Source organism: Vulpes vulpes, chromosome 15 (genome assembly GCF_048418805.1).
Source record: "Vulpes vulpes isolate BD-2025 chromosome 15, VulVul3, whole genome shotgun sequence".
Classification (NCBI taxonomy): Eukaryota; Metazoa; Chordata; class Mammalia; order Carnivora; family Canidae; genus Vulpes; species Vulpes vulpes.
Genome location: NC_132794.1, coordinates 75,541,130 through 75,561,969, shown reverse-complemented (window position 1 = coordinate 75,561,969; position 20,840 = coordinate 75,541,130). Strand labels below are relative to the sequence as shown.

Below are 20,840 nucleotides of genomic sequence, written 5' to 3'. Positions count from 1 at the left end.
TTCTGTTATGCAGAAAGCTGCCTAGTAAAATACTATTAAAGACATTTTATTGATGTATTGGGTATTTATTTTAAAATGCTAATTTTAGGGATCCCTGGGTGGCGCAGCGGTTTGGCGCCTGCCTTTGGCTCAGGGCACGATCCTGGAGACCCAGGATCGAATCCCACGTCGGGCTCCCGGTGCATGGAGCCTGCTTCTCCCTCCTCCTATGTCTCTGCCTCTCTCTCTCTCTCTCTCTCTCTCTCTCTCTGTGTGACTATTGTAAATAAATAAAAATTTAAAAAATAAATAAATAAATAAAATAAAATAAAATGCTAATTTTAAATCTATTTTATTTTGATGAAAAATAATTCTACTGACTGCCCACCTATTAAACAATCCTCCCATGATAGTAAAATAAACTCAGAATAAATTTAGGTTGTAATGACAAGTTGCTGCTTTAAAAAAGCAAACAGTGGTGGAGAGGGAAAGAACAAGTTCCATTCTTTGTCTTCCTTTCCTTTATCCTCAATATTCTGATAGGTTACTGTTTTACTACAGTACAATTCCAGACTCCCAGATTTTCCTTTGTTTAAGTATTTAAAAGTAATTTAAGTTGATTTATCCTCTGAAACAGAGAGTCAGTGCTAGCCTTAAACTACCAGATACTCACCGAGTTAGGGTAGTTCAAGTAGCAGATCTGACAAGGCATATCCTGTGCTGATGACCTTGTATTCATCTGGCGTGTTCGAGACTTTTTACTTGGATTAATTACATGACACTCAGCAAAGAGCTTCTCCAGGTTTCCATCAAAGTACCTGCATTATTTAAACAGAAAGGATGAGAGCCCAGCAATAGCACACTGTTAGAGCTCTCCAAAAACCTGATTTTCTATAGGGAACAGCAATGAACTGAATTAAAATAAACCCAGATCATAACCTTTTTTGCTCAGAGGAACAGAGGTGTATGGCTACAAATTGTAGCAAAATAGAGGTGTGTATGTGTGTGTGTGTGCCTGTGTATGTATATATACAGTTAAATGTATATATACATACACACGCACACACACCCATACATATGAAAGCTGATGGAGGGTTTTGGGGTTTGTTTGTTTGGTTTTTTTTTTGCCATTTTGGTATTTTTTACTTTGTTTTTATCCTAGGAAGTTAAGCTATTAGTATTTTAACAGTACTATAAAACTTAAGAATAAAAGTTGTACTATTCTTACAACTATCTTAAGTTGTACCTTAATGAAGAGTAATGGTATTTTAAAAGGCTAGGCTAATACTTCATACAAATGATTTATTAATTATTTTAGTTACACCAGCTTAAATATATTAGCAAGTAAACTACCTACACAGCATATCTTACCCCACAAATCACCCCACAGATATGATTTCTAAATATTCTTTTAAAATAATTTTTCATTTACTAGCAAGGGGAAAGAGGAAACAAAAATGTATCTTATAATGTTTTTCTATCAAAAACTCCATATACTTAGCTTTTCATAAAATACATTTATAAATATACAGAAGTAGTTCACTAAGATATCACAAGGATGGTATGCCAACTACCAGTCTCAACTGAACTATAAATTTCTTGACAGAAGACAGTGGCAAATACTTAGCCCACTATTTCCCATTAATCCAGATGAGACAGGATTGCTGGCTTCCCAAAACACCTTAATATCCCAGAGGAAAAAGTAACAGATTTAAAATTTTCAATTTGTGAATCAATATAACTAGTAAAATATTAATGAAAAATCTGGTCAATTACTTTTTAGCATATGAAGCCTAGGTTTCAACAACTTCAATGTTATTTACATACAAACAGGAGGTTCTGAAGTTAAAAAACAAGTGATACTCAAAGAGATTTCCAATTATTTTTAATGCAGGACTTGTTCAGGTTTTGTGTCAAGCACTTACTTTATCTCCAGGAAAATCACGCAAATGAGAACAAATCACATCACTCCCCTAAGACTAATAAATATCTATTTATAAATATTTTGACTACAGAATGTTTCAATCAAATGATAGAATTATTAACCAAAATGTCAATACATTACAAAAGAAGAACTCCTATAAGGTTAAAAGTTGTCACTGATGATTCAACTAATCAAAATATACAGAGGAGAAAATCAAATGCTTTCCTACTTATTATCTCTGAGAAAATCTAAGATGTCTAGGTTTATCTGAATGTCTACTTTATTTGAAAAGTAGAAAGTGGGCAGCCCAGGTGGCTCAGCAGTCTGGCGCCACCTTAAGCCCAGGGCGTGATCCTGGAGACCCGGGGATCCAGTCCCACTTCAGGCTCCCTGCAAGGACTTGGCTTCTCCCTCTGCCTGGGTCTCTCTCCCTGTGTCTCTCACGAATAAATAAATCAAATCTTTAAAAAAAGGGGGGGGAGGGGAGTATGAAGCTAACACTAAATATGAACAGGTAAAACAATTAAAAACACCTTGTTTTTAGAAAAAACATCCATGCTCATAAGAAGAGACAAACTTCTAGCATCCAAACTTGACCACATAAAATTAGTAACTCCTAATACTTTAGCGATGATTCTAGATACCATTCTACGCTTACACAGCCAGATAGACATGTGTCTATAATTTCATATAAAAGCACTTACTCCACATTTATAACTTTCAGTAAACAACACATTAAGACATCTTTGTCAATGAACATTAGATTTCATCACTGCATAATATTCTACTGTAGGTATGTACTTTAATGTACCTAACCAGCCTTATACTAAGGGACATTTGATGTTCCACATATAAGTAATCCTAGATTAAAATCTTGGCCCAACTGATTGTAGGGGGGAATATCTGGACTTAATTTGCGTTTCTTCACTAGTGAGGGTGAACACGCTTTTCTGTGAAATTCTTACTATTAATTTATGAGTTCCATACATCAATAGAACAGGTAACCCTTTGTCTCCTGGCCTACTTTATCCCCCCAGTTTCTAACTTGCCCTCAACCTTGTTTAGTGGTGTTTAATTGCCACTTTTAATCTTCCTATAGGCATACAGATCATGTTGTGAGTTCTGGGTCTCCCTTTTTTTTTTTTTTTTTTTTTTTGAGTTCTGGATTTCATATCAAGCTTTACAAGATCTCTATACCTAAAGATTATAAAAAATTCATCCATGACTTTAGGTTTAAAGGGTTTCCATTAAACTGTTGATTCACAAGGAAATTACTTTTGTGAAGTACAAAACAAAGCTGGGATCCCATTTCATTTTAATCTAAATAGCTAACCATTTGCCTAAGGGTTTTTCAACTACCCCAAACACTTCGTCCTACCCTTAGGTCTCAATTTAACCCTCAGTTCCTCCCTTACTGCAGGGCTCAAATTAGGTCAATTTCCCTGTATAACCTTCTCATGGTACTTTGTACTGTGCACAATACTTATCTGCACAATCAACTCCATAATCATTTATGTCTTCTCTGCTAGGGTATAAACCCCATGAGAACTATTTTCTTATTGCTGTAGCCCAGTGTCTAGAAGAATCTTACAATCATTCAGTTTGTTTTTAATAACTGATTTAAGAGGAACTTCTTAAAGATAATCCACGGTAACAAATCTGAATTCCTTTGCTTTTCGCATATTTCACACTGCATTGGGTTTATCCACTTTTTGAGCCATTCTAGAAGCTTTCAGAGAACTTTCAAATACTGCTCAGGTAAACAGAATGGGGAGCTTAAGAATCCACTCATACAAAAAAAAAAAAAAAAAAAAAAAGAATCCACTCATACGGTTTGAGACAGTGGGCCTAGAAATCTTTTTCTTTTATTAAGTTCCATTTTATAAGAAATCATTTTAAAATTTGGTTTTGTTATTAATTACCAACAATTCTACAATAGTTACTTGGAAATATTGAAATCTAATTTATTTTCACTAACCTAACTTAAAATTAATACTTAAGTCTATTTCTTAAGTTGTTGACTTTAAATGTATTGAGTGTCTTTATGTTATGTGATCCTACACTAAACCCTCCAGTTTTTAGAGTTTTCCTAGTTGATTACTTTGGCCAAAAATCAGACCCTCCAACCCCCAATATTCTTTATAGTGACAGCATCCATTTCCTTCCAGTACCTGTTGTTATGGAGGTTTGTGATCAAATAATTTTTCTCATTTTATAATTCAAATCCTTTTTCAAGTGGCATATATATATAATTTTGTTTTCTTTCTTCATTCTTGAGATTTAGTAGTTTAAGGCTAGCTCTAGTAGGCTTTATCTCAGCATTCAACTTTCTCTTTAAAAATGCCATTCAAGGGCAGCCCCAGTGGCACAGTGGTTTGGCGCCTCCTGCAACCTGGGGTATGATCCTGGAGACCCAGGATCGAGTCCCACGAGACCCGGGATCGAGTCCCACGTCGGGTTTCCTGCATGGAGCCTGCTTCTCCCTGTGTCTCTGCCTTTCTGTCTCTGAATAAATAAATAAATCTTTAAAAAAAATAATGCCATTCAGGTCTCAATTACTTCAAGGTCCTTTTTAGTAATTAAGTCTGTGCCCTGCTGGATTTGTACCCAGTCTTTGTTAATTTGTCCTCCATGTTTACCATCTGCTAATTCCTTCTTTGTCCTTTTTCTGTCTTGTATATCTCTATTTTCCATAGTATCTCCTCTGTAACTTGCTGTTGCCAATGTGGTTTTGAGCTGTGCGAGATTATTACTTGCCCCTTTTTTCTTAGTTTCATCAGCTTCCTTTTTATCTTGTTCTGTTGTTTTATCAATTCATCTTTGATCCCTCAGCTCACAGAGTCTATGTTTATTTTAATCTCCTTAAGAGAACAAAGCAGCTTTTTCTTTCAAATTATGATATTTTATTAAGGACTACTATGCTCAAGAATACGGGTGGATTCTTGACTCCCATACCTGTTATTTACCTGGTCACTATTTGAAAGTTCTGCCAATTGTTCCTCGTATTTTATCCTTTCTAGTTCTGAGCTATGAAGAAAACAAATATATTAAGAAACGAATCTCAGTGAAACAGATGTAAGTAACTCCTTCTAGGTCTGAATTAGCACAATTTTAAAAGAAACACAATAATCTATGTCATCTTCCCAAAAGGCTCCCACTCCATTACAAAAAAATTTAAGCATACAAGTCAACAGAACAGTACATTGAACTCCCAGATACCCATCACCCAGCTTTAACCATTATCAACATTTTGCTAATCAAAAAGATTTTCTGAGAAACACAATTTTATTCTCATATGAACTTTTAAGGTAGGTCTGAAATTATGGCAGACATTTTAAGAAGAAGCTAATGACTATTCCCCTCACAGGTAGCTGTCCACATTCCCTGGCTTGATTAGGATTATTTCAATTTACCAAATTCTTCTAACCTAAAGCCTCTGAAACTTCAAGAACATCACAGTATACAAAACTTTATAACTTCTTTACACATGTCTATTCCCCCTAAACACACGTCTCAATCTGAGGAAAAGCTTCAAACCTTTTATCATTTTCTCAAAAGAGACTATGGCCCACATAATGACAAAAACCAGTATTATTTTCTAAAATGATTTTTTACTTGAAAGAAAACAAAGACAGTGGCTTCTGTGCCCTCTGTCCAAATATGTGCATACAAGGGAAGTGTTTATTTATACCGTCTGCTCTGCTGAATGGTCTTTTTCTTCATTGCTACACGAGCAGCATAATTTAGTAATAAGTAAAATGAAACTAACTACTTATGATTCATGCAATAGTGGATCTGATTCCAACTGAAGAGAATTATAAAAAGTTTACAGAGAGTATTTAAAAATGGTATTTTATTATTTTGATAAGAATGTTTCTATATATATATATTTTTTTTTTTTTTAAGATTTTATTCATTTATTCATGAGAGAGAGAGAGAAAGAGGCAGAGACACAGGCAGAAGGCAGGCCCCATGCAAGGAGCCCAACATGGGACTCGATCCCGGGACTCCAGGATCACACCCTGGGCCGAAGGCAGGCGCCAAACCTCTGAGCCACGCAGGGATCCCCTGTTTCAGTATATTTAATGGAAGTCCTTAGGTTATAAATGTTGAGAGCCTATAAACAAAAAATATATATATTTAAAATCTAACTATGCTAAAATTAAGAATAAGGAGTCAAACCATCCATTTTCATGTGAGTTCCCTCACATATTAAGCAACTATATGTAGGAATTGTGCTGGTCAATGGCAGTGTTTAACGGCTGTGAAGGAAAGAGATGGAGACGGCTATTTCAATATGACATGCCAAGTAACAAAAGGTGGGAGGAGAATGCTAGGAAAGTACAAAAAATAGAAACTAACTTCAAGAAGTTAAAATGACTTAACAGTAAATGTGTTAAAAATTCAGAGATTAACGTGATCCTAGGGGCATCAGATGAGTTGTATATGATGTACAAAACTGTACACAACATCTCTTAGTACAACCCCAGAATGAAATAAAAAGCTCTCTGAACTTCTATAAAATATAGCTGTTGAGGAGATTGGGGCCTGAATAGTCAAGGACATCCTCACAGAGTGTAGGTCTCATTAAAATCTGTTCAAGTGACCATACTGCACAGGACATACAGAAAAGAGTCAAAGTATGGATGGTTTTCAAAAAGTCAAATAGTACAGCTTTGATATGATAGGAATCAGAAAGGTAGTGGAGGTTGATAAAATGAACTGACATGGTCAAAAGTAAGTTTAGGATGGATGTGATCCTAGAACCCAGAAGACAGTGAGGAAACTGTCTTGGCAAAATGTTGATTTACTTGTAGGTAACCAAAGATACTATTAATTCTAAAACAATCCAGAAAACAAACTGGACCTCCCCTTTTAAGGCTGTTCCTTTTCCTATGTGCACATGTATGTTTTTAAAATTATTTTTATTGTGATATAACATAATTTTAGAAAAGTACATAAATATCAATGGGCAGCTTAATGAACTGTTATAAAGCAAACACTTGTGTATAAAGCAAACAACCCAGACAAGAATTAGAATACTGCTAGTACTTCAGAAACACTCCAAACATTCCTTTCTCAATAACAAACTCCTTTTCCTCCGGGACATAATCACTATCCTAGTTTTCTTTATAATTTTACCACCAAAATATGCATTCTCAAACAATATAGCTTAGTTTTACCTGTTTTTTGAGTTGCATATAAACAAAATCACATAGGACATAAGTATTTACAGGTCGCTCCATATGATGATTTTTAAGATTCATCTATATAGTCAACTGCACCTCTAATTTGTTTTTTGTTGATGTTATTATGTAAATATACCTTAATTATCCACTTATCTATAGACATTGGGCTGTTTGTAGGTTGGAATTATTAAGAATAATGCTGGTATGAGCAAACTTACGACTTTCAATTGAGATGTGCATATGTCTTTTTACTGGGTATATGCCTGGGAGTGGAATTACTGGGTCAACCATGTGTGTAAATACCAAGAAAAAAATTTTAAAACAGTTTTACATGTCTTTTTAGAATCATTTATTTTAACTTATCTATAGACTCCTTTGGATTTTCTATGTACACAACTAATATCAGTGAATATTAACTATTTATCTTCTCCCTTACAACCATGATAATTTATGCTACTGGCTAGGATCATCTTCAGTATTATGCTGAAAAGAAGTGAAAATAACAGATATCCATGTCTTGAACTCTATCTAAAAGGGAAATTTTTCAACATTTCAGCATAAACTATGTTATCTCCTACCGGTGTTTTTATAGATTTACTTAAGACTAAGAAAGTTCCCTTTTGTGCCTCGTTTGCTAATGCCTTCTTTTTAAAATCATGAATGATGACTGATTTTTAGAAACTGCTCCTCTATATCTATTGAAATGTTTTTCTCATTAAAATTTGTTCAGGTGACCATACTGAATTGCTTCCAGGTTAAAGCTACCTAGGATTTCTGGGATAAATCAAAATCGTCCCGGCTGAGTTACTGTCTTCTTTATGTATTACTGAACTCAATTTGCAAATATTCTGAGTTTATTTTTTGCATCTATGTATGAAAGTAATTGACAAGTAATTTTTCTTTGGGTTCTGGAATCAAAGTTGTGATAGCGTTATGAAGGTGGGGGATTTTGTTTTTCTAAAAGAATCCATGGTTAGAGAAGATAAGGTTGGAGTTATTATCTCATTAAATGTTGGTAGAACTTTCCAGTATATCCATCTAGACTTAGACTTTTCTTTACAAAAAATTTCACTTTACAGATAGTCCATACAGGTTTTCTATTTATTTCTCAAATCAATTTCGGTAAGTTGCAAATTTCTAAATGTTTATTCATTTCATGTAAAATTTCCAATTTTGGCAGTTATCCACAATATCTTAGGAGGTTTTTTTTTTTTAAAAAAAAAAAAAGATTTTGTTTATTTAATCGTAAGAGACACAGAGAGAGAGACAGAGACAGAGACATTGGCAGAGGGAAAAGCAGGCTCCCCACAGGGAGTCCAATCCCCAATCAATGCAGGACTTGACTCCAGACTCCTCGGATCAGGCCCTGAGCTGAAGGCAGATGCACAACCGCTGAGCCACCCAGGTGCCCCTTAGGTTTTTTGGTTTTTGTTTTTAACATATCTGCAGGATTCAAAGTGACATTCTTTTCCAGTCCTGATATTAACTATTTGTGCCTTCTTTTTTCTTGATTAATCTCACCAGGGTATCAACGTTATCAGTCTAGGGGGGAAAAAAATCTTTTGGCTCTTTAGCCATTCTATTAAATTCTTCTGTTATTTCTTGTAATTTCTCTGAAGTTATTCTGTTGCTCGTTTTCTTTTTTTTTTTTTTTTAAGATTTTATTTATTTGAGAGAGTGAACAAGAGAGACAGAGAGGAAGAGCATGTGCACAAGGCGGGGTAGGGGCAGAAGGAGAGGGAGAAGCAGGCTCTCCAGTGAGTGGGACTCCAGGATCTTGACCTGAGCCAAAGGCAGACACTTAACCAACTGATCCACCCAGCTGTTCTTGTTGCTCATTTTCTATCATGACACGTCTAGCTCATTACTTGAGACTTAAGATGAAAGCTTAGTTCATTACTTTCCTTATATATGCATGTAAGGTTATAAACTTCTTAAGCACAACTTAAGCTGCATTCCACAATTTTCCCCCTTAATATTCAAATAGTTGCTTAAATAACAGTATAAATATTTGAAACTTCAACAAAATTGACAGAACTTAAAACACTTCAAAGAATACAAAGGCTAGTTACAACATAAATGTTTTTATTAATTAAAAGATGGCACTGTTTATGAAAACATTTTCTAGGAACGCAATATTCTAAATTGGCATGTCTTTCAACCTACAGAGGTAATCAACTTACTATCACTTACACTGTTGCTGTTAAGTCAGCTGTTCTCTAAAAACATATGTGTAATATAAACTTTCTATATATTTTTCTCTCTATATATATAATATATACACAAATTTTTACTCTTTGAAAGTAATCTTCCTTGTATCTCTTTTTTTTTTTTTTTTAAGATTTTATTTATTTGTTCATTAGAGACACAGAGAGAGAGGCAGAGACACGGGCAGAGGGAGAAGCAGGCTCCATGCAAGGAGCCCAATGCGGGACCCGATCCCAGGACTCCAGGATCATGCCCTGAGCCAAAGGCAGACGCTCAACTGCTGAGCCACCCAGGCGTCCCTCTTCCTTGTATCTTATTGCTTTTATGATTATTTTTGCTGTTGTTTCTGTAGTTGCCCTATGATGTTTTAAAATGTGAATTTAAAAAAAAAAAAGTGGATTTCTTTTTATTGTATTTCATGAAATCTAAAATACTCTGGTACTGAAATTTCATGATCTTACCAGAAAGTGAAATAGGAAACTTTTCATGTCAGCATTTCAATCTTGTTGGACTACAAGGTACCATAAATTGAAGGATGTATTCAAATTTTAAGCACATTAAAATATCTTAGAATCAGTAAGTAGTATTTATTATGCATGGAAACTGTTAGGCTTCTTAAATTGTTTGACTTTTTTTTTTCTTTCACCAATCTGGGAAATTTTCAGTCATTATATCAAATACTGCCTTTGGCCCATTCTCTAAAACTCAATGAGACCTTCTCATTAGATCCTTTACATTTCTTAACTTCTCCTCTGCATTTTCCATCTTTTAGAGTATGTACTTTATTAAAATAGTGGTTTGGTCTGATCTTCTAATACACTAAACCTCTCTTTAGCTTTGTCCAATCTGCTATTAAATTAATTCACTGAGTTAATTTTGCTTATTTTGGTTATAAAAATTGTCTTTTTTGAGCTGTTTTCCTAACCCTGCTAGAACTAGATAGTGCCTCCTAACACACTTGACTTATTTCAATAGCTGTGTTCAATGTTTGACACTGGCTCCATACCCATAGAACTGCACATAAATGGAACTATGAATCAAAAAAAAAAATAGGGTAACTATAAATTATAATAAAAATAAATTAATAATAAGAGAAAAATTCTTTCTCACATCTGTAAGAGAGCTCATACTTTCCAGTTCCCTGCCGATGGCATACCATCTGATCCAGTTCTGACATTTCTAGTATCTGGAGTCCCAAGCTGTCATATTTCAATTAAAAAAATAATTTGGGGAAGCAGTTTGAGGCCTTAATGTTCTTTCTCTAGAAGAGATTTATGTTTGTTGTCAGGTGCCTGGGTACATTAATAGTCTGGGACCATCTTAGTTCACATAAAAGACTTAAGGTTTTCTGGGCCACCCAGATGACAGGAATACTATCTTTAACTTTATAAGAGCTGATTTACCTAATCCTCATTCTTTGTAGGCCTAAGACTCCAACTTTTTCCCCCACTAACCAGAGGGCCAATAAAAATCACAGCTCAGTCTCTTAGCTCCCTCTCCTAGATCAGAGAATACTTCCAATGCAAAGCAACCTGGAATGCTTGGCTCCTCACTCTAGACTTCCATATTCTTTCAGGCCTTAACCTTCTAATTCCTGTTTTACTAATTCTTTGATATTCTTCATTTTTAAAATGCCTCAATATCATGAAGATTTCTCTACTGTATTTAGTGGATAGAATGGTCCAAATTACCAGAAGTTTCCCAGGGTCTCATATTTTCTTGGTCATAGTTTAACGTCTCTTCCACCTACACTCTGTTTTCAATTAACCATCATCATCCTAAGTCAACATTATCCTTCTACCTGAGTTATTAAAATAGATTTCCAATGGGTCATCCTGCTGATGGAGAATCAACTCATATTGTCACTAATTTTTTTCTGCAATAATCCCCTTATATCACATTTCTCCATTAAAAAACCTTCAAACCTTTCCACTTAATAGAAAAAAAAAAAAAAGCCAAATTCACTTGCTTAGAATTCAAGGTCCTCCACAGTGTGCTTCCTATTAAACATGCCCTATCATTTCCCCTCTATCTTTCATGTACTCCATGAAATCTCATTACCATTCAGTGTGTGTCCCTTAAACTATCCCCTTCTCCCAACTCATTTCCTGAACCTGAAATACTCAGGTTCCCACTTTGCCTGCCCTTCCAAACCGAATTAAATGCCATCACATCAATAAATCCCTTTCCTACCTGAGCCAGAAATAACCTTTTAAATATTCCCTTAAAATTTTACCTCTAAGTACCTTAGATAAATGACATATGATACATTGTTCTGTGTACCTCTTCATCACCAAACCTCTACTCAATGTCTTTTACACAGCTGATATTTAAAAACATTCTTGAGGGACACCTGGGTGGCTCAGTGGTTGAGCACCTGCCTTTGGCCCAGGGCATGATCCTGGAGTCCCGGGATCGAGTCCCACATCGGGCTCCCCACAGGGAGCCTGCATCTCCCTCTGCCTGAGTCTCTGCCTCTCTCTGTGTGTCTCTCGTGAATAAAGAAATAAAATTTAAAAAAAATAAAAAATAAAAAATAAAAAAATAAAAACATTCTTGAAATTTATATAGCAGGGAGATAAGAGACAAGAGAAAAACTTCAGATGAAATAACTAATGGAGAAAACTGCTCCGAGTTCATACACCTAGGAGGTGGTGGAGCAGAGATCCCATGTCCTTAACCACTAGAGCATAGTAAGAGTATACATTTGCTGCTTTCCATACATGCTCCCCAGTAACACCAAACTTTTTTTTTTTTAAGATTTATTTATTCATGAGAGACACAGAGAGAAAGGCAGAGACATAGGCAGAGAGAGAAGCAGGCTCCCTGCGGGGAGCCTGATGTGGGACTCGATCCCGGATCCTAGGATCATGCCCTGAGCCGAAGGCAGATGCTCAACCGCTGAGCCACCCAGGTGTCCCCACACCAAACTTTTTAAACAGTAAAAACCCACCATACTATAGAAGAGTGATAAATGCCATCACAAAAGCCTGGTTTCTGACAAACCAAATTTATTCTTACATCCCAGAAGTTAACTGTGAAACAATATATTAGTAGTGATGTGGCTAAGAAAAGTTCCATACCATCATAACAACACATAAGTGCCAGTTCTAGTAACTATTCACTCAACGTGTTAATGCTTCAGAATGAAAACTGAATACCTATTTGCAACATAGCCTGCATTGAAATCAATTTTCAAGATTCTTTGATTATACCTGTCCATGAAAAGCTGTGAGTCATCGATCACTTATATATTCCTCACCTCAAATATGCCAGTTAACTCATTAACACCCACCTTATAGAGAGAGAAGTACTGGTTTTTTTGTGTTGTTTTTTTTTTTAACTTATCAATTCTAAAGAAGCATTATTCGGTGGGTTTTGTTTCTATTCCTGATATACTGAAATCTGATTTACATCCATGTCATCATTTACAGAAATTACATATTTAAAAAATAAAACCTAGAAATGGTTGAACTAAAATATTTACTAAACACTGACTACATATTAGGAATTATGTTATGTACTAGCAATGAAAGATGAATAAGACAGTTTTACACACAAACAATTCTAACAGAAGTTTCGAAATATTAAATCAAATAGATATAAAAGTGCCAATGAAGAAGTGATTAACCGTCTTGAGAAATAAGAATAGCCATCTTAGAAACAAAGCTTAAGTTGGGTTTAAAAAAAAAAATTAGGAAAAAGGGCATTATGGAAGGCATGCTAGGCATGGGCCAAGGACAGTACAATTCCAACAGTGCTCCCTACGGCTCTGTAGTTAACAGCCTACATAGATATCCAGAGAGGCCCCATATAGACAAAGGAAAGAGTTGCAAAGTTCAGTCAACACAAAAATGAATTTGATGACATCTTAAAAGTTGTGCACTACTAAAGTATAATATGAGAACAGAAATAAAGATATCGAAATAAAGAGAAGATAATAGGCAGACAGGAGCTGGATTTTTAAAGATTCATTCACTTATTTGAAGGAGAGAGTGAGAGCAGGGGGAGAGGCGGTGGGAGAAGGAAAAGGAGAGAAGTAGACTTGCCTCTGAGTCTGACGTGGGGGCTCTATCTCATGACCCTGAGATCATAACCTAAGCCAAAATCGAGTCAGAGGCTTAACCAACTGAAATTACATATTAGGAGTTGTGTTATGTACTAGCACTCCAGAAGCAGAATTTGTAAATGTCTTGTCAGGGGAGGTGAGTGAGAAGAATGGGCAAAATAGATACAAACTTCCAGTTACAAAACGAGTAAGTTATGGAGATAAAAAAGTATAGCACAAGGAACATAGTACTATCGTAGTAACATTATAGGGTGACAGAGGGTAACTACATTTATCATGTTAAGCAATAAGTAATGTATAGAATTGCTGAATCATTATGTTGTACACCTGAAATTAATATAACGTTGTGCGTGAACTATATTATATATTACAAAAGTAAAATTAAAAAATTTTAAATAAAAAAGTCTTGCCATAAAAGAAAGGGAAAAAGGACAACTCACTTTCTCAGTCTCTCCTGCTGAAAGGATTCAGGCCCAGCAGGAGCAGGGTGATCTATAGTTTATGAAAAGTACAGTACTTGAAGAAGATCGGATGAAGAATTCATTCTGTCAAAGGGATAAGGATACACCCAGCTTTCAGAGGCCGAAACAGCAGAAATACTAGTTGAGATAGAGATGTCAGTCACATGCCCAATATTGATGTTATGAGCTGTAAGGTCTGTGCCCAATGGCAACCTCAAAGGCACGTTTACTAAAATAGCTTGACACTGTGATTTGGGCACTTTTCCTGGATGCATAGCCTCTGTAGTTCTGCCTTTTCCACAATGTCATATAGCTGAATCCATACAGTATGTGACCTTTTCAGTTTGGCTTCTTTCACTTAGAAATATGCATTTAAGGTTTCTCCATATCTTTTCATGACTTCATAGCTCATTTCTTTTTACCACTAAATAATATTCGAGTGTCTGGATGTACCACAGTTTATTCATCCACCCACCAACTGAAGGACATCTTGATTGCTTCCCAAGTTTTAGCAATTATGAATAAAATTGCTATGAATATTCATGTTCAGGTTTTTCTGTGGACGCAAGCTTTCAACTCATTTGGGTAAATACCAAAAAGTATGACTGATGGATCCTATGTAAGAGCATGTGTAGTTCTGTAAGAAACTGTCAAACTGTAAGCAAAGCACCTATACCATTTTGCATTCCCACCAGCAATGAGAGTTTTTGTTGCTCTGCATCCTTATCAGTACCTAGTCGCGTCAGTGTTTGTGACTTTACCCATTCTAATAGATATGCAGTGGTATCTCATTTTACTTAACAATGCCCTAATAATATATGATGTTGAGTTTCTCTTCATATATTTATTTAACACCTGCATATCTTCTTTAATGCAGTGTCTATTCAGATTTTTGCCCACTGGATTTTTTTCTTTACTAGTGAGTTTTAGGAGTTCTTTGTGTATTTTGGATAACAGTCGGTCTTTATCAGATGTCTTCTGCAAATATTTTCTCCACGTCTGTGGCTTGTTACTCACTTTCTTAATATTTCCCTTTAAAAAAATCCTTTTCAAAGATGTTTTTTGTTTCATGTATTTTTGTTCTCTATTTCATTTATGTTGCTTTTATCTTAAATACCTATTCTACTGTTTGGAGGATTTGTGTGCGTGTGTGTGTGTGTGTTTCCTTTGTTTGTTTTTTACCTTTTTCTCTTCCTCTTATAAAGATACTAAGCCTGCAAATTCCCCTGTATCTCCTAAGCCATATTCTACATTTGTACTGTCACTGTTTAGTTACAATCATTTTTAGATAGTAAGAGTTATCTCAAAGTATAAAAATAGAATGCAAATAGATTTTCACTAGAATTCATCAGAGCCTAAATTTGACCAATTTGAAAATAACATACTCTGAAAGGTACCAAATACCAATACATATTTTAAATCCTCTCTGCTTACTGATAAACAGTCTAGAAGAAAACACATTAGTGTAAGAAGACTTATATGCCAAGAGAAGATAAAAAGAGCATCCACAAAACAAGAATCAAGTTATTAAAATAAATAAAACGGATACTGTTGAACTAAACAATTCAAGATGGCTAAATAGTAGAATGGGTGAAAAACAAAACCAAGTGAGTGAATTAAACATAAACCAGGTAACTTCACAGACCAAAGGAGAAAGATAAAGACATAAGTACAGAAGAAATATTTTGAAAAAAAAATTAAAATTAACTTCCAAAAGGGATCCAAAAATTTCAGTAAGTGACTAACAGGGATTCAGGAAAGCATTAGGAGAATTGAGAAAATACTGAAGAAATAATAGCTAAGAATTTCCCCAAACCAAAAATATTGGTCTTCAGACTTAAAGGGCCCAACTGGATATACTTTCAAAAGCTACTCAAAATTTCAAAACATTAAGGATTTCTCTTAGAGCCCTTAAAAATCTAGTACATATGAAATGATTTAAATGACTAAAGATATAATCTGTGGAGAGAAAAAGGTAAATGTAAATTTGGAGAAAACAGTGAAATGCAAGAGACCAACCAAAAGAAAAACAAAAAGTTAAATATATACTAGTAAAAATGCCTGTGAAGGTAACCACTAGAAAAATTGAAATAGGGATCCCTGGGTGGCGCAGCAGTTTGGCGTCTGCCTTTGGCCCAGGGCGCGATCCTAGAGACCGGGGATCAAGTCCCACATCGGGCTCCCAGTGCATGGAGCCTGCTTCTCCCTCTGCCTCTCTCTCTCTCTCTCTCTGTGACTATCATAAATAAATTAAAAAATTAAAAAAATTAAAAAAAAAGAAAAACTGAAATAAAACATATAACTGAAATTATTAGGGGGGGAAAAAAGAACAAAAACTTGATCAAGCCAACAAAATAACTAAATAGCCAACATTATAAATACAGGGCCCAACTTACAATGGCAGTAATTAAATCTAAACATATTAGTAAGCATAAAGTCTGGGAGTGTTAATATCAAACACAGAATATAATGTGCAAATCATTAAATGAGACAAAAAGATATTGCATATTGATTTCAAAAACACTAAAGATTTAAAAGGCACCCAATAATATATTTCAGAATATATAAAAAATTGAAATTACAAAAAAGACACTGAAAAATTCATACATACACAGAGAAGTTTCCAAGGAGCTGCCTACTTTTTAATTCATACTTACCACATTTAAGTACAGTATTTAACTGAAAAATGCTTTCAGCAGTGTCAACAGTGTTACATGAGAAAATTCAGAATGTCTTTGGAGAAATATTATTAACACAAACTGTTCAGTCTAGCTCACTACAAAATATCAGATATAAATAAAACTCCTTTTCCTAATATAAGTGTCACAAAATAAGCCAGAAAATAAATGTTACCATAATTAAGAAATACCACTGACTTCAGAACACAGGTGGTGGTGGGGGCAATCACACTTAGCAGTATTTTATTCTTCATAAACCCTAGGAAAACTACATATGCTTCAGAACATAAGCTTGGGAGTCCAACAAACCTGAGTTTGAGTGCTAACTTCTTGTGTTACAAAACTGAGATAAGCCCTAAGCCTTAGTTTCCGTATCAGTTAGGTGGGGATGATAGTTCCTAACTCCATGAAGCTATAAGGAGGATAAATTGAAATAATCGTGGCACAACAGGCCCAATAATTGATTATTACTTGTTACTATTAAATTGTAGTTGGGGTGCAAGGTGTGAGAAATTGAGCAATGTTCTTGGTATTATTTAGTATCTGTTTTGCAAAGTTCTTTCAAGTTTAAAATCAAATGGGAAGTATTTTCCATTTATTTTCTCATTAATATTTGGGTTTCAATTCCCAACAACTAGTGTTAACTCTTGATTTTAATAAAAATTGCTAATTTTAGACTGAAGAATGGCTGATAGAATAAATATAGACAGTCACCCTACCACCTTAACAAGTATTCCTGGGTCACCAGGGTGGCTCAGCAGTTGAGCTCCTCCCTTGGGCCCAGGGTGTGATCAAGTACCACATCAAGTACTCCCCCTGCAGGGAGCCTGCTTTTCCCTCTGCCTATGTCTCTGCCTCTCTGTGTGTGTGTCTCTCATGAATAAATAAATTCTAAAACAAAAACAAAAACAAAATAAAACCAAGTATTCCTAATTTCCAATCTAAGGAAAAAAAATTAAGAATGGCTTTAATATTGTCCTCCTCTAGTCCTGTAATTTCTTCCCTTTCAGAACTAGAAAGGCTTTCAGGGAGAAAAAATAAATAATCTCAATGGAATATAATCTTGCCTGAAACCAGATAACCTGTCCAAACAGCTGCTTTGATTATCAGGATACCCTGAGCAACTTCTTTATTTTTATTGAATAAATGTCATTAATATGACAGGTCCAACACAGATTTAAGGTTGTGGGTAAGAAATCTTTATTTAACTAATGGAAGATATTATTCCTATGTTTGAAGACTGTATCAAGCACTTTTTTTTCCAAGCACTTTTTAAAATGTATTTTATCTTATTTTAAGTAGGCTCCATGCCCAACCTGGGACTTGAACTCAGGACCCTGAGATTAAGAGCTGCATTCTCTACCAACTGAGCCAGCCAAGTGCCCCTTGAACACTTTTTCCAAATCCACTTTTAGTTCTCAGTATTCAAGAAGATTCAATTTTGAAGATACTGAAGGAGAGTCCCCACCTTAGCTCCAAAACACAAAAGGAACATTAAGCCTAAGTTCCCTTAACACTAAGATTATTGCAGAATTTACAGATGAGGAATACAAGAAATTAAAGCACATACAACATGCACATTGGTTTTTTTCCCATACTGGTATATAAATCAATTCCTTATTTGCTTCTTGTAAATTCAGTTAAACAGGCTTTCTGTGTTATTTCTAAGTACAAAGCTGACAATATAGTTCCTTACCTTTCCATTAGCTTCTCTTTATCCCAATTGAAGTGGCTAAGGAGTATTCTTGTGATAGTTGCTGGATTCTAAAGAAGGGGGGAGAAAAAGTTACTTTAAAGTAACAGTACTTCATTGACACTTTGTGAATTTTTAGGTTGAATTTAATTTCATCCCACTCAAATTTCCTTTCCTAAGATATTTCTTTATTCTACAAAGAAAATACAAAATTTAGCTGTAAGATAAAGATGATTTAAAAATAGTTTGCCATACTAATTTGTTAGGCTTCTATAGGATTCCAAAGTAGAATTCAAAATAAGTCAAAAAGAGATTAAATGAAAACTTGCTGTATTAAATCAAGCACTAATTAAAAGTAACTCCTTTGCATTTAAGATTGAGCATACTGTCATACTGTTAATCAACAAAATTTCTAATCAATAAAATTTCTAATACTTTATATGGTACTGAATAGTTCAAATGAGTGTAAGCCATATTTATAAGTCAGAAGGTCCATCAGAGATATTTAGTGAAAACACAAAATATCTGTACTGGGTAATAATTTAGAGAGCATAATCTGAGGTTGCTGTTTCATTTCTAGAGGGACAAGCTAACAGCATCAAAAAAAAAAAAAAAAAAAAACACCCAAATTTACTGTCTTACTGTTTAATGCTGTCGTTTATTTTCACTAATATTTATTTCCATTTCCCAATTGATCAGGTTACTATCTGGGTACAGAATTTTAACTTAAAATGTGAGTTACAATGTCAGAGGTAGAACTCAAACCTGAATCTTAATTTATAGGTCATGTATAATTTTATTACATCAAATAACATTTCAAAAAGGATCTCTGCATAAAACTACTTTTGTGTCACCATAGTTAAAGTATTAGTTAGCAAGTGACTTAACTAAAAAAGTAATCTTGTATATAAATAATGTCATGGAAGAAATCTCTATCAAGTATTCTCAATAATACCATTTGTCACAGAAAAATTCACATACATTCAATGCCCTCCACCCCGAAATCCAAAGATGTAGATATGGTAACTCTCATTTGACCACTCTAGGTACATTTTGCTAATCTATTTAGGTACTCTTTGCTTCTTGGGCCCAGACTCCATTAAGAATCCTCCTTTAACATAGCATTCAACAAACACCATCACTTAACAAGAGTTAGTGTATGTAGGAGGAAAAAAACCACCCAACCCTATTAACTGATCCTATTTTATATTTATCTATACAGACTATACACTGTTTTGTCTAGCTTTTTCTCAGAAATGTGATTCAACAATTTATTCACACCCCAACCCACCCAACCCTACCCAACTCTGTTTGGAAACAGGTTTTCACAATAAGACTCGCCTGCAATTGAAAAGAGTTATTCATTTAGGTTTAGTCATATGTAAAATAAAGGCAATAAGCCTATCAATTGGTAGAATGAAGTTCAGTAGTACCTATGAGAATTGTGTGGCACTCAAATACATTGTTCTCTGCTGCTAGACAGAGTGCTTGGGGAAAAATGTTTCAGGAGTGGAGTCTCAAGTTTACAAAGTTTACAAAGGCCCTGTGGGGAGAAGAGGACAAATGCCCTCTGATGCCCTTTGATGTTGCTGTACTCTAGTGTCTTTTCTAGTATCAAAAATTGGTGCTATCCTGAAGTTCCCAAACCCATTACTCGTTTACCAAAAATTATTATGGAAAGTTAAGTTAAAGCACAGATTACTAGTTCTACTTAACAGTTCTATGGTTCTACTTAACAGGTCTGGGGTAGGGTGTCCTCAAATATGTTCATGACCCAAGGGATTCAGAAAATAAATTAGACCAGCAGTCTCCCAGGTGAAGAAAACACAACACTTTTTCTATTTTTTAGCTCATCCTTCAAAAATTCCTGTGTTGGTAGGTGTATGTGCCTGATGTACATATTATATCAAAAGTACATGCTCAAAAGTTTGAAAAAAATTCGTAAACCACAGTGGCATAATAATGCTCAAATATCGGGGATCTCTGGGTGGCGCAGTGGTTTGGCGCCTGCCTTTGGCCCAGGGCGCAATCCTGGAGACCCGGGATCGAATCCCACATCGGGCTCCCGGTGCATGGAGCCTGCTTCTTCCTCTGCCTTTGTCTCTGTCCGCCCCCCCCCCCCCCCCCCGCCTCTCTGTGACTATCATAAATAAATAAAAATTAAAAAAAAAATAATGCTCAAATATCTATATTTTGCTAGAGTCTATGTTATTGGGCAGGAGATATTTCACATACTAACGAAATAACTATATTTGGGTCACTATTTCAGTGTAGCTGTCTCAGGTCATTTATGTGTGCTGCATATAAGGAAAGGTAATGGGGGAATAACACATAATGTGAATCTACTTGTATGCCAGGCCCTGTACAAGGTACTTTAGATTTCCCATTTAATTCTCAAAGCTTTCTGTAAGGTAAACTACTTACCTACCATTTTAAGTATGAGAAAACCATGACTAGACTCTTTGGAAGTTCTAAAAGTTACCCAATATTATCCAGTTAATTAAGGGGAATACTTGTGAATTTTAGCCTAAGACAATCTGGATCTAATATTTTTTCAATTATTCCACGTAGTAGAACCTAAGGGAATATTAAAGCTCTCATTTAACTACTAGTCATGTCTAAATATCCTTTACAACCTC

At 35.0% G+C, this 20,840-nt stretch overlaps 1 protein-coding gene across 1 annotated transcript in view; it reads right to left on the bottom strand.

The window, feature by feature from the left end:
* The window catches only part of ARIH1 (ariadne RBR E3 ubiquitin protein ligase 1), a 117,816-nt gene that overhangs the window by 45,090 nt on the left and 51,886 nt on the right, over positions 1–20,840 (bottom strand). The window contains exons 2-3 of the mRNA XM_026018627.2: positions 18,205–18,272; positions 653–797 (exon numbers count right to left, since the gene is read on the bottom strand). Coding sequence (XP_025874412.2) covers positions 653–797; positions 18,205–18,272 — 213 coding nt within the window. The remainder of the gene's footprint in view (positions 1–652; positions 798–18,204; positions 18,273–20,840) is intronic.